Source organism: Salvelinus namaycush, chromosome 14, assembly GCF_016432855.1.
Source record: "Salvelinus namaycush isolate Seneca chromosome 14, SaNama_1.0, whole genome shotgun sequence".
Lineage (NCBI taxonomy): Eukaryota > Metazoa > Chordata > Actinopteri > Salmoniformes > Salmonidae > Salvelinus > Salvelinus namaycush.
In genome coordinates, this window is record NC_052320.1 from 23,681,560 (window position 1) to 23,696,503 (window position 14,944).

The window sequence follows — 14,944 nt, forward strand, 5'->3', positions numbered from 1 at the left end:
ATTCCTCTGGTCGATTATTCCATCTGTTGGGGATTATGGTTATCTCAGTGCTTAGCTCTTCCTCATCCACTCCTGCCCTGTATGCCAAATTACACCTAGATAATTTTTCCATCTTGCTACCAACCCCAACAAGACACACCTTCCTCCAACCAACCTTTCCCCTCAGCCAAGTTTCCCATCCTCTACTCTGGGTGGTCATACGTTAGTATGTAACACAGCATCTGTTCATGCTCTCTTCTTCATCATCCCCTTCAGTCCAGCGTGTCCACCTGATTAGGCAGCAGCAAGGGCAGCTCAATCCCAGCATGCTCTGCGTCATACAAGTTGACGGCGTCTGTGGCGGTGGCGGGGGGCTGTCGGGGATCGGAAGCCAGGGAGGGGGGCTCTGTGGGCAGGTTGGGCTCACCAGAGTTGCAGAGGGAGAGCTCCGGCGAGGGTCTGCGGGGCGAGCGGGTAGAGCAGCAGGACAGCAGTCGCCCCAGGGCCCGTTTGAAGTCACGCATGAACAGCGGGTAGATAATGGGGTTCATGGTGCTGTTACAGTAGCCCAGCCAAGTGATGGCATCGAAGAGTGTCGGGGGAACACACTCGCATACCGCCTGACAGGTGAGAGAGAGGGCAACAGACAGGCATTGGGGTTGTGTTCAGTATGTACACAACATTTAAGATTTTGTGAAAAAAGTATTCTTATCAGAAATATGTAGCCTGTCGGAAATATAGTGCCTATCATAAGTATGCTCCCCCTTGTGTTTTTTTCACGTTTTGTTGCGTTACAAAGTGGGATTGAATTTTATAGGGGGTCACCGATTTTTTTATATAAATGCTTACAAATTAATGAAAAATGTTTTAACTGAAAGGTTGCATATGTATTTATGGCAAGCCTAATTAATATACAGTGCATTCAGAAAATATTCAGACCGTTACAGCCTTATTCTAAATAAATCTCAAATCTACACACAATACCTCATAATGACTAAACAAAAACAAGTTTAGACATTTTTGCTAATGAAAAAAAAAATACAGCTATTAAATTCACATGCACACCGGTCAAAAGTTTTAGAACACCGACTCATTCAAGGGTTTTTCTTTATTTGTACCATTTCTACAATAATAATAGTGAAGACATGTAATCATGTGGTAACCAAGGAAGTGTTGAACAAATCAAAATATATTTGAGATTCTTCAAATAGCAACACTTTGCCTTGATGTCAGCTTTGTACATGCTTGACATTCTCTCAACCAGCTTTACCTGGAATGCTTTTCCAACAGTCTTGAAGGACCCACATATGCTGAGCACTTTTTGGCTGCTTTTTCTTCACTCTGCGGTCCGACTCATCCCAAACCATCTCAATTTGGTTGAGGTCGGGGGATTGTGGCGGCCAGGTCATCTGATGCAGCACTCCACTCTCCTTCTTGGTCAAATAGCCCTTACACAGCCTGGAGGTGTGTTGCGTCATTGTCCTGTTGAAAAACAAATGATAGTCCCACTAAGCCCAAACCAGATGGGATTGCATATCGCTGCAGAATGCTGTGGTAGCCATGCTGGTTAAGTGTGCCTTGAATTCTAAATAAATCACAGACAGTGTCACCAGCAAATCACCCCCACACCATAACACCACCACCTCCATGCTTTACAGTGGGAAATACACATGCAGAGATCATCCGTTCACCCACACCGTATCTCACAAAGACGGTGGTTGGAACCAAAAATCTCCAATTTGGACTCCAGGCCAAAGGACAAATGTCCACCGGTCTAATGTCCATTGCTCGTGTTTCTTGGCCCAAGCAAGTCTCTTATTATTATTGGTGCCCTTTAGTAGTGGTTTCTTTGCAGCAATTCGACAATGAAGGCCTGATTCACGCCGTCTCCGCTGAACAGGTGATGTTGAATTTTTTTGGCCTGCAATTTCTGAGGCGGTAACTCTAATGAACTTATCCTCTGCAGCAGAAGTAACTCTGGGTCTTCCATTTCTTTGGCGGTCCTCAGAGCCATTTTCATCATTGAGCTTGATGGTTTTTGACTTCACTTGCAGAAACTTTAAAAGTTCTTGAAATGATCCGTGTTGACTGACCTTCATGTCTTAAAGTAATGATGGACTGTCGTTTCTCTTTGCTTATTTGAGCTCTTCTTGCAATAATATGGACTTGGTCTTTTACCAAATAGGTATATCTTCTGTATACCCCCTACCTTGTCACAACACAACTGATTGGTTCAAATGCATTAAGAAGGGAAGTAATTCCATAAATTAACTTAACAAGGCACACTTGTTAATTGAAATGCATTCCAGGTGACTACCTCATGAAGCTGGTTGAGAGAATGCCAAGAGTATGCAAAGCTGTTATGAAGGCAAAGGATGGTTATTTGAAAAATAAAATATTTTGATTTAACACTTTTTGAGTTACATTAAAAAAATTGCATTTCACCTTTATTTTACCAGGTAGGCCAGTTGAGAACAAGTTCTCATTTACAACTGCAACCTGGCCAAGATAAAGAAAATCAGTGTGACAAAAACAACACAGAGGTACACAAACAAATGTACAGTCAATTTATTTTTTATTTATTTATTTCACCTTTATTTAACCAGGTAGGCTAGTTGAGAACAAGTTCTCATTTACAACTGCGACCTGGCCAAGAGAAAGCAAAGCAGTGCAACACAGTTACACATGGAATAAACAAACATACAGTCAATAATAAAATAGAAAAAGTCTGTATACAGTGTGTGCAAATGAGGTAGGATAAATGAGGTAAGGCAATAAATAGGCCACAGTGGTGAAATAATTACAATATAGCAATTAAACACTGGAGTGATAGATGTGCAGAAGATGAGTGTGCAAGTAGAGATACTGGGGTGCAATGGAGCTAAAATAAATAACAGTATGGGGATGAGGTAGTTGGATGGGCTATTTACAGATGGGTGCAGTGATCTGTATAGGTGCAGTGATCTGTGAGCTGCTCTGACAGCTGGTGCTTAAAGTTAGTGAGGGAGATGTGATTTCTTTTGCAGTTCGTCCCAGCCATGGGCAGCAGAGAACTGTAAGGAAAGGTGGCCAAAGGAAGAATTGGCTTTGGGGGTGACCAGTGAAATATACCTGCTGGGCCGCGTGCTACGGGTGGGTGCTGCTATGGTGACCAGTGAGCTGAGATAAGGTGGGGCTTTACCTAGCAAAGACTTATAGATAACCTGGAGCCAGTGGGTTTGGCGACGAATATGAAGCGAGGGCCAGCCAACGAGAGCATACAGGTCGCAGTGGTGGGTAGTATATGGGGCTTTGGTGACAAAATGGATGGCACTGTGATAGACTGCATCCAATTTGCTGAGTAGAGTGTTGGAGGCTATTTTGTAAATGACAACGCCGAAGTCAAGGATCAGTAGGATGGTCAGTTTTACGAGGGTATGTTTGGCAGCATGAGTGAAGGATGTTTTGTTGCGAAATAGGAAGCCGATTCTAGATTTAATTTTGGATTGGAGATGCTTAATGTGAGTCTGGGAGGAGAGTTTACAGTCTAACCAGACACCTAGGTATTTGTAGTTGTCCACATATTCTAAAGTCAGAACCGTCCAGAACCGTCAGAACCGAGTAGTGATGGACGGGCGGACGGGTGTGGGCAGCGATCGGTTGAAGAGCATGCATTTAGTTTTACTTGCATTTAAGAGAAGTTGGAGGCCACGGAAGGAGAGTTGTATGGCATTGACGCTCGTCTGGAGGTTTGTTAGCACAGTGTCCAAAGAAGGGCCAGAAGTATACAGAATGGTGTCGTCTACGTAGAGGTGGATCAGAGAATTACCAGCAGCAAGAGCGACATCATTGATATATACAGAGAAAAAGAGTCGGCCTGAGAATTGAACCCTGTGGCACCCCCATAGAGACTGCCAGAGGTCCGGACAACAGGCCCTCCGATTTGACACACTGAACTCTGTCTGAGAAGTAGTTGGTGAACCAGGCGAGGCAGTCATTTTGAGAAACCAAGGCTGTTGAGTCTGCTGATAAGAATGTGGTGATTGACAGAGTCGAAAGCCTTGGCCAGGTCGATGAATACAGCTGCACAGTATTGTCTCTTATCAATGACGGTTATGATATTTTGTTTCATTGTTTTGATGTCTTCACTATTATTCTACAATGTAGAAAATAGTAAAAAATAAAGAAAAACCCATTGGCCTCCCGGGTGGCGCAGTGGTCTAGGGCACTGCATCGCAGCGCTAGCTGCGCCACCAGAGTCTCTGGGTTCGCGCCCAGGCTCTGTTGCAGCCGGCCGCCACCGGGAGGTCCGTGGGGCGACGCACAATTGGCCTAGCGTCGTCCGGGTTAGGGAGGGTTTGGCCGGTAGGGATATCCTTGTCTCATCGCGCTCCAGCGACTCCTGTGGCGGGCCGGGCGCAGTGCTTGCTAACCGAGGGGGCCAGTGCACGGTGTTTCCTCCGACACATTGGTGCGGCTGGCTTCCGGGTTGGAGGCGCGCTGTGTTAAGAAGCAGTGCGGCTTGGTTGGGTTGTGCTTCGGAGGACGCATGGCTTTCGACCTTCGTCTCTCCCGAGCCCGTACGGGAGTTGTAGCGATGAGACAAGATAGTAATTACTAGCGATTGGATACCACGAAAATTGGGGAGAAAAGGGGGCCAAATTTATTTTAAAAAATAAATAAAAAAATATTAAAAAAAATATATAAAGAAAAACCCTTGAATGAGTATGTGTTCTGAAACCTGACGGTAGTGTAAGTATTCAGACCCTTTACTCAGTACTTTGTTGAAGCACCTTTGGCAGCGATTATAGCCTCGAGTCTTCTGGATATGATTCTACAAGCTTGGCACCTGTATTTGGGGAGTTTCTCCCATTCTACTCTGCAGATCCTCTCAAGCTGTGTCAGGTTGGATGGGGAGTATTGCTGCACATCTATTTTGAGGTCTCTCCAGAGTTGTTTGATCGGGTTCAAGTCCGGGCTCTGGCTGGGTCACTCAAGGACATTGAGACTTGTCCCGAAGCTACTCCTGCGTTGTCTTGGCTGTGTGCTTAGGGTTGTTGTCCTGTTGGAAGGTGAACCTTTGCCCCAGTCTGAGGTCCTGAGTGTTCTGGAGCAGGTTTTCATCAAGGATCTCTCTGTACTTTGCTCCGTTCATCTTTCCCTCGATCCTGACTAGTCTCCCAGTCCCTGCCGCTGAAAAACATCCCCACAGCATGATGCTGCCACCACCATGCTTCACGGTAGGGATGGTGTCAGGTTTCCTCCAGACGTGACGCTTGGCATTCAGGCCAAAGAATCTTGTTTCTCATGGTCTGAAAGTCCTTTAGGTTCCCTTTGGCAAACTCCAAGTAGGCTGTTATGTGCCTTCTACTGAGGAGTGGCTTCCATCTGGCCACTCTACTATAAAGGACTGATTGGTGGAGTGCTGCAGAGGTGGTTGTCCTTCTGGAAGTTTCTCCCATCTTCACAGAGGAACTCTGGAACTCTGTCAGAGTGACCATCGGGTTCTTGGTCACCTCCCTGACAAAGGCCCTTCTCCCTCGATTGCTCAGATTGGCCGGGTGGCCAGCTCTAGGAAGAGTCTTGGTGGTTCCAAACTTCTTCCATTTAAGAATGATGGAGGCCACTGTGTTCTTGGGGACCTTCAATGCTGCAGAATTCTTTTGGTACTCTTCCCCAGATCTGTGCCTTGACACAATCCTGTCTCGAAGCTCTACAGACAATTCCTTTGATTTCATGGCTTGGTTTTTGCTCTGTCATGCACGATCAACTGTGGGACCTTATATAGACAGGTGTGTGCCTTTCCAAATCATGTTTAATCAATTGAATTGACCACAGGTGGACTCCAATGGAAACGGGATGTACCTTAGCTGTAGAAAAGGCCCATGGAGTTGGTGGAATAATCCTTTAATTCATGGCCACTTACTCAGCTGGGCCAGGGGCACTTTAATTAGGTCAGGTGGCAATGACCGACAGATTCATCCCCATAAAAGGAGGAAAACGCCATCGGCTGATCTCGCTGCTTTCTCTTCCTTAACTCCGTCTGCTCCAGAAGTTCTGTGCGTCCATGAATCCACACTACTCAGTAAATATACCACTTTATGGTTAAAGGAATTCCTGCCTCAGTCTCATCCATTCCTCTGTCACCTGACACGTGACCACCTGTTCACCTTCACTGTCAGTCATCCTACCTGTCCAGCTACCCACAGATTTCACTAATCTTTCATTAGCTCAATTTCAAGTCTCATACTTATGTAAGTGAGTACTTATGTAAGTGTCTGAATACTTATGTAAAGTATGTTTTTCATTTTTGTAATTATGGGGTATTGTGTGTTGATATTTAATACATTTTAGAATAAGGCCGTAACGTAACAAAATGTGGAAAAAGGGAACAGGTCTGAATACTTTCCGAATGCACAGTATTTTCACTTTCCCAGAATTTGGTTGTTCATCATTGCTAGACAGCCATTTAGCAGTTATGTCCTTGAGCTGTTCGTGTCTATTAATGTTCTGTATTATTTCATGTATTGTGTGGACCTCAGGAAGAGTAGCTGCTGCTTTTCAATCAGCTAATGGGGATCCTAATAAAATACTAAATACCAACTTGACAGAGCTTGAACAATCTTTGAAAAGAATAATGGGCAAGTATTGCACAATCCAGGTGTGCAAAGCTTAGAGACTTAACCCCCCAAAACTCAGCTATAATCGCTGCCAGGGGTGTTTTTTTGTATTGACTCGGGGGATGAATACTTATCTATTCAATATATATTAGTATGTTACTTTGTAACACAAAATGTGAAGAAATCCAGGAACGGGGGGTCAATACTTATGATATGTATCCATGTATGTATCCAATGGAAATATGTAGCCAATAAGAGGTAAAACAGAAAATATTATTTCAAATGCTCTTTTCATCAGTGTACAGCTACTGTAATTGGGCCTGAGTAGAACATATATATGTAAATTAGGGACATAACCCATAGAAGGGTGAGAAATTGGCTCACTATGGCATATCAGAGAGAGAGGGAGGAGACTGCTGTTGTAGGAAAGTGTCCTATCTTATCAAGATGGAAGGAGGCAGGGAGTGAGAAGGTGAAAAAAGGGAGGTGTTCACATACCACATGGAGTGTGAAGGGAGGGGGGGGGGAAGGCAGACACTGAAACCTCTGTTGGCTATATTCTGGAGGAGTGAAGTGAGGGACACAGATGGGAAATGAAATGACTGGATCATTGAAAGCCTGAAAGCAGGACAACAATAATTACCAATTTAGATTAAATCCTTTTATGTTACACACTGTGCTGACACCTTTCCCAGTCAGAGGAATAAGGTAACCTCAGAGTTAGAGCACAGACAAAGGGGAGCTTAATTGCTATAAGACGATGCATCAGGCATTGAATTTATGTGATCCAGGTTCTGTAATACAGGGAATTAATTTCAATGAATAGGCTGTACACAATGAACATAAGGAGAACAGATAGACAATATACTGTGTGCTTGTGGTTTGCAAGTTTCGACCCTGAGAAGATGAGCAGCAACCAATTTAAAGATTTCTATTAGTCTCAGAGCAGCTAGCTGATCCCATAGTGTTTTGGCTCATCGTTTTTCCTGAAAATCCCTCGATTTAAGACGTTAAGAGAGTCCTTTGAATCTAAAAGTTTACAGCAACAAGGCACAATATCATTGATAAAGAAAAAATAATGGCCAGATTTGATTACGCATCTTATAAGCCAATTTCATTTATTAACTTGGATGTAAAGTGCAAGTTTGGAAATTAAGATTTCACTAGAATTTCAGGATTACATGTATACTCTTCCAAGCTTGACATTAAAGGGATAGATTGCTCAAATCACTGAACTATCCCTTTAATCCAGAGGCTCACCTAGTCTGAGCCACTGACCTGGGCCATGTTGGTGATGAAGAAGGGCAGCCAGGCGCTGAAGAAGAGGCCCAGCAGGACTCCCAGGGTCAGACTGGCCTTCACTGCCCTCCGACCCTGCCTGTGGGCCAGCCGCCGCTCGCTGTTCACTGACAACTGAGGATAGAGGGACACACAGGGCAGTAAGAGGCAAGGACAGCATCACAATGTGTCCAAAAACCTAGGTATTTAAATTGACATGGTAACTACAGGTCCACACTGTTACATGATTCTTAAAACTGTTACACACGTTTGCGGCATGCACATTTTCAAGGATTTTCAAATGAACTCAATGGAATTAAAACAATAATTCCAGGGTGAGTACAAATCTAATGCATAGAAAGTTCATTATGTAGAAACAGCAAACGGGAATAAATAGCTGTAAGTATTATGTAACAATGTGCACTTACTTACTCTGTACCTAAGAGCTACCATGTAAATACTTAGGTTTAATAATTGGAGTGGCGAAAGACGATAAACTATAGCTTCCACCATATTGCTTTCAAGAGAAGATGACACACTTTAGATGCATCCTTGGCCTGGTATTGTCGAGGAGTCTGAAAAAAGTTAACGCTTGCATTTAACAAGATGTAATTATCACATTGAAAGAAATGTGACGTGTTGCTGAATACATTGAAAAGTCTCTGCGTGGAACAACATTGTTATGAATTATTGTCCTTGGCACTCAATCTCAGGAGTGGAGACACAGGCCCTTGACTACATAAATACAATGCAAGGTCTGTGCCATTTATTCTAACTAGCAACCACTTTGCCTTCAACAGGCGCCATCGTCTCTCCTCCCTCTGTCTCTTTCAAATGTTTTTTAATCATGTTTCATTTCTGAATTTCAAGCTCTTTCCCATCTTTCATCTTAAACTGTCTTTCACTTATTTCACTCTATTCAGTTTATTTTATTTTAGTGGATGTAAGAAAATGTTGTATTCAGTGTGTCAATTCCTCAGCTGCCCACCTCACTTTAATAGAGGGGAGATCAATGAGTACAGTGGCAAGGCCAACTCTCACACACACAAACACTTATCTACAGTGCCTTCAGAAAGTATTCATAACCCTTGACTTATTCCACATTTTGTTGCGTTACAGCCTGAATTCAACATGTATTAAATGGGTTTTTTTCTCACCCATGTACACACAATACCCTATAATGACAAAGTAAAAACATGTTTTTAGACATTTTTGCAAATGTATTTGAAAATGAAATACAGAAATCTAATTTACATAAGTATTCACAACCCTTTGCTATGATACTTCAAATTTCTTTCATCATCCTTGAGATGTCAGCACAACTTGATTGGAGTCCAACTGTGGCCAATTGGACATGATTTAGAGAGAAACACACCTGTCTATATACGGTCCCACAGTTGACAGTGTATGTCAGATCAGAAAATATACCATGAAGTTCAAGGAACTGTCTGTAGATCTCTGACATATAATTGTGATGAGGCATATATCTGGGGAAGGATATAAAACAATTTCTAGTGTGTTGAAAGTTTCCAAGGGCACAGTGGTCACCATCATTGGAAAATTGAAAAAATATGGGACTACCCAGAACCTGCCAGAAGGACAACAATCTCTAAAGCACTTCACCAATCTGGGCTTTATGGGAGAGTGGCCAGATGGAAGCCACTCCTGAGAAAAAGGCACATGACAGCACGCCTGGAATTTGCAAAAACGCATGTGAAAGACTCAGAGCATAAGGCAAAAGATTCTGTGGTCTGATGAGACAAAAATGTAACTATTTAGCCTGAATGCAAAGCGCTATGTCTGGAGAAAAGCAGGCACAGCTCATCACCCGTCTAACACCTTCCCTACCGGGAAGCATGTTGGTGGCAGCATCATGCTATGGGGATGCTTTTCAGCAACAGGGACTGGGTGACTGGTAAGGATAGAGGAAACAATGAATGGAGCCAAATACAGGCAAATCCTTGATGAGTACCTGCTTCATAGTGCAAACGACCTTAGACTGTGGGCGAAGATTTACGTTCCAACAGGACAATGACCCCAAGCTTACAGCCAAAGCAACGCTGGAATGGCTTCAGAACAAAAATGTGAACGTCCTTGAGTGGCCCAGCCAAAGCACAGACTTAAATCCCATTGAAAATCTGTGGCAAGACTTGAAGATTGCTGTTCACCGCCACTCCCCATGTATTTTAATAGAGCTTGAGAAAATCTGCAAGGAAGAATGGGAGAAAATCACCAAATCCAGATGTGCAATGCTAATACATACATTCCCAAGACAACTCAAAGCTGTAATCGCCACCTAAGGTACTTCTACAAAGTAGTGACTCAGGGGTATGAATACATATGTATTTCATTTTCAATAAATTAGCTAACATTTCAAAAAACATGTTTTCGTTTTGTAAATAAATGTTGAATTCAGGCAGTAACACAATAAAATGTGGAATAAGTCAAGGGGTATGCATACTTTCTGAAGGCACTGTAACCCACCCACTCCACCTTTAAAGAGCAACTGCCTTTAAAAAGCAACAAATCCATTTGAAAACAGCCTATATGGCAACGATATGAGTCAAACAGTTATTCTAGTGTCAAAATGTACTACATGTGTAAATAGGATAATTTTGGTCATAAAGTAAGTAGTCTAAAACGAAGTTTGGAACATCCGTGCATCACAGCGGGTAAATGAAGGTTGGGTTTTGATTTGCCGATTTCCATTTGCCTACTAACATAGCGTGATCAGCTGCAGTGATTGCTCTCTATCCAATAGCATAGAAAGTGAGACACCTGCCCCAGCAGCTCTGACTTTGTTTGCATACGACAACACATAGCACATTTTTTTACTTGAGAAATACTGCACCAAACACCTTAGATGTAAAATTGCGCAACTATATCATCCTCAAAAAAATGTCAACATTTAGTACAGATTTCATGAGTTATCTTAGATTCATTCTGGGGATTTTGAGGAAGTGAAATAGGCTTCCACGTCTACAGTGTCTCATGGAAGACAAACATCATTAACCAAACGCAGAATCAGTCAGGAAACCTCCAAAACTGAAATCTCGTTTTTCTAATGAGCAACATAAAAACACACGTGCCAATCGACATTTGTTCAGTCGCTCTTTAATCTCACCTTCTTGATTCATCTCCCAAGTCAATGGCCGCTTCCTAATTATCTAGCTAGATCACCACATTTGTTTTCCTTCATGACAACTGGGTCGTGGGGGGGAGTTTAATTTCACCTAATTTGAACATCCTATCATTAAGAGCACCTGTTCAACTTAATAAAAAACATGTTTTCCCATTTTAAGAGGTTGAATTACATTTTTACTATAGTAAGTGCCTATTAAGTGCCGAATAAATTAGGGTTGATTGAAAGAGTTGACGACTTCATCTTAAATCAACCATAAATCCCCTTGTTGTGTGAAACAGGGAGTGGCAATTATTTATTTTTTTATTGTTAAAACATTTCTAGCGGTTGACGTGTTATGGTCTACCAGGTCAGTTTTCCACCAGAAAACAGCCAAAAAGAGTAGAACTAGCTCACCTGCTTTTACACTATGATTTAATTATAAGATGTTCAATGTTTCTTTTTTTCTTTAAAAAGCAATAGTTTCACCTTATTAAATGAGAGTTCAGTTCACGTAACAGGGTTGACCTTAAAATAATCACTAATCACATGAATAAATAATAATCTTCATGAATGACTTTGTCAAAGCAACCAAATAACTAGGGCTTTACAATGATGGTGAAAACTTGGAGACATTTTGGGGTTAAGTGGGTTAAAATCTTCCAGAAGTCACAGAGAGTCCATGGAGGGACATGGATGTTGAATATGAATAATATTTTAAAAATCAGATTTATTGAATTCTCCATGTGGTCGATATTAAAGGTGCACTTCATTTAATATAACATGCTTTTACAATTCAATATTGGAGCTCAATTTCTATAAAAATATCAAAGGGACGCGAAAGGCACTCTTTTTGTGGAACGACCCAACTGATTGGAGAGGCAGAGAAGGCATCATGGTGGAAACCTATCTAGGCACACAGTGATCATGCAGTGACAGTTTACACAGCTGTGAGATGTAGCCTCAATGTATCTCCCTCCATTTCCTCTACAACTCCCCTCTCCCTCTCACCGGTACTTGGCGTGACATAGAGCGCTCCTGATGACTGTAGTCTTCTCTGTCATGGTGAGCATGTCCCGCGGCGCCCCCACCTGGTGAGGGAGGCTGAGAAGGCCCCCTGGGCGAATGTTGCGGGTACGGAGGGTGACTTAGCGCCGCCACTCGCCTTGCCTGTCTCCGTGCCACCAGGAGAATCCGACAGTAGGTGAAGCAGATAGCGCTGGATGGCAGGAAGAAGGTGAGGATGGATGCCACCAGGGCAAAGGGCAGGGTGACCCGCAGACGACACTGGAAGGACAGGCCATCGGAGGGTGACAGTTGGAAGTAGGAAGCGGGGTACCGCAAGCTTAGCTCTGGGTATGTGCTGATGTTGGCACTGCCAGCCCCGTGCATTGGGAAATGGCCACTTCGGTGACCCAAGCTGTGCCAGTTCATCTTGATGGGCAAGAAGGAGGCGAGGGCGGCCAGACCCCAGGCCCCTCCCACCAGAAGCAGGGCCCGGGGAAGGGTCATCCTCTGCTTGTACCGCAGAGGCGAGATGATGAGGAGGTAGCGGTCCAGGCTGATCACACATAGGTTGAGAATGGAGGCACTGCAGCACATGACGTCGAAGCAGAGCCACACGGGGCAAAAGCCCGGCGACAACACCCAGGCCCCGCACAGCACATTGAGCATGGCTGGCGGCATCACCACCAGCGCCACCATCAGGTCCGACAGGAAGAGAGACACCAGGAAACAGTTGGAGGTGTTGCGTAAGGAGCGCTGGGCAAACACCAGAGTGATCAGCAGAGTGTTTCCACAAGCCGTCATCAGGATGATGAGGGTTAACATGCACGCCAACAGCCACGGACCGCTGCCACTGATGCCCCAGGCACTGCTCGTGGACAAGCTACCATTGGAGCTCCCTAAAGGGTTAACAGCATCCACACCTGCTGCCTCTAGGCCAGTTAAGGCAGAGTCGCCCATAGCGGTAGTTGACATTGGTCAATGTGAGAGCTTCCCTGTTCCTCTCCCAGTCTGTGAACACGAAAAGTTGCTGTGAAGCGCAAAATGTATGTGACTTCTGGTGCTTGTCAGTGTCGCTAAAGCTTTCCTGACACTTGAGGAGAATAAAGAGAAGCCACTGAAGTCCTGTGTTGATCATCCATTCACCACATCCTTCCCAAGGTTAGAGAGGAGCCTGAGAGTCATTTCTCTCTCCTAAGTGTGAAAATCTCCTCTTAACACTGTGATCAGAAGTGCCAACACTGTTTCCATATCTCCATCGTGTCAAATAGTCCTGCTTCTTCTCAGCTTTGGAGCCAGTGTGAGCAATTCTGTGGCTTTCAGTGCGTCACGATGACACTCGCTGGGGGAGGGAAAATTGAGAGGTGGGCTACAACGTGGGAGCGCAAAGGCAGTTAGAGACGAAATGCGAGAAGAGGGAAAAATAAATTATCCAAGATATTCTTTACTACACACACAAGGTTAATGATATTATGTTTAATATGTGTGTGTGAGAGAGAGAGTGAGTGAGCGGTGTGAAGTCTATTAGCTGCTCCCTTTTTCTTGAATAAAATAAACACCACTGTGAGGCTGTCATTTGTAAGCAAGGCTCTGGCCACAAGTGCTCTACAGGTATCATGGTTGCTGTGGGGTTGCCTCTGGATCCCCTCTCCTGATAATCCCCATGCCAGCCACTCCAGTGTGCCTCCCAGCAAGAGCATTTTGCTCCCGGGGAAGGAGCGTGTCTGAGCATTGAGCTGCTAATACACAGCTAGGTGATGCAAATTCTGTATCACAGCAAGGAGGCAGTGTGGGCTTTATACACTCTACATCTGTTGGACAATTTCATTTAATAGCCAGTGCTTGTTGTGACATTCTGCATTATTTCTGTGAAAAAAGTTGGAAATGTATTGACTCATATTTTCTTTGTAGAGCATTTATGGTATATATAATTGTGAAATTGTGTACTATTCAATTCTGTGGGTATATGTGGTTTATCATATTTATTCCACTTACTTATTTAATAATAGCATAAAGCTTCATTTTTCACAGAACTACTAATAGCTTTCTGTCCCTCAATGTTAACATCTTAACAATAGACTAAGTAAAAGTCAAGGATGTCAAGAACATTGTGTTTCAGACAATTATGCAGATTCTCTGACACCGTTTACAATTGATTCTAAGACAAGGTAAATTAGTCGGCTTAGTCGGAGGGCACTTGAATGCTAATGAGTACAAAATGTGCTTCCATGGAAGTGTTTGTATCCACACAAATTAATGCCGGTTTTGCATTGTTGATGTATCTTCCAGTTCACTCTATGATATAACACAACACATCTAATCAGACGTTTTAAAGGTAGATTAAGTTATATGACTTAGATGCACAAAGTAAACAGTACAGTGGGTCAATTACCGCAACAATAAGAGCGCTGAAGTGCGAGGCTAAACTTCTCCACTGTTTTGCTCCCGTAACTACCACGTAACGTAAACTCACGTAAACTCGTACATCGCCTTGGTCCGTACAATTGCCCTTATTTTAGCGCCCAAAAAACGTAATACTTCCAGATCAACTGTAATGTCAATACCATTGTAAAGCACAATTTCTCCCCTTTCCAACAGAATCAATTACATGACCTAAACGCTGCCCGTTTCTGCATAATTCAAGCAGGCAATGAGCCCCGTCGGGTCTTATTAAAAATGGCGGGTGGGGAAGCGAAACTAATGCGTGAGAGTGAGAAGGAGAGATATTGTGTCGGTAAAAAAAAAAATTCACTCGATCTGTCCAACTTATCACCTTATCGCCTCTAAAATGAAAATAAAACACGATAAAGAGTTTATATAATGTGTCATTACATACCTATTTGAAGGTTTGTGTCGAATTTGAATCGGGTTTTTAGGGCGGTGCTAAACAGTGGCTTTGAGAATGATGATTGTATGCAATGATGACGCAAAAAAATGACTAGGTATCCCCCCTTACCCCAGT

The 14,944-nt window shown here is 43.4% G+C and overlaps 1 protein-coding gene across 1 annotated transcript; it reads right to left on the bottom strand.

Moving 5' to 3' along the window:
* Window positions 1-237: 237 nt before the first annotated feature.
* htr6 (5-hydroxytryptamine (serotonin) receptor 6) lies at window positions 238-12,942 on the bottom strand. The gene is made up of 4 exons (XM_039007418.1): window positions 12,383-12,942; window positions 11,989-12,292; window positions 7,857-7,991; window positions 238-599 (listed from the first exon to the last, which is right to left on the bottom strand). Exons 1-4 carry the CDS (start codon window positions 12,940-12,942, stop codon window positions 252-254), a joined length of 1,347 nt encoding a protein of 448 aa, XP_038863346.1. The 3' UTR covers window positions 238-251.
* Between the last annotated feature and the right edge of the window lie 2,002 nt (window positions 12,943-14,944).

What these genes read in the sequence shown, in the direction of transcription:
- htr6 (XM_039007418.1), bottom strand. Translation starts at nt 12,942, where the DNA reads ATGGGCGACTCTGCCTTAACTGGCCTAGAGGCAGCAGGTGTGGATGCT. An exon ending in CTATGTCACGCCAAGTACCG is followed by an intron (nt 7,992 to 11,988) that starts GTGAGAGGGAGA and finishes CTCTATCCTCAG; the next exon opens with TTGTCAGTGAACAGCGAGCG. An exon ending in TCATCACCAACATGGCCCAG is followed by an intron (nt 600 to 7,856) that starts GTCAGTGGCTCA and finishes CTCACCTGTCAG; the next exon opens with GCGGTATGCGAGTGTGTTCC.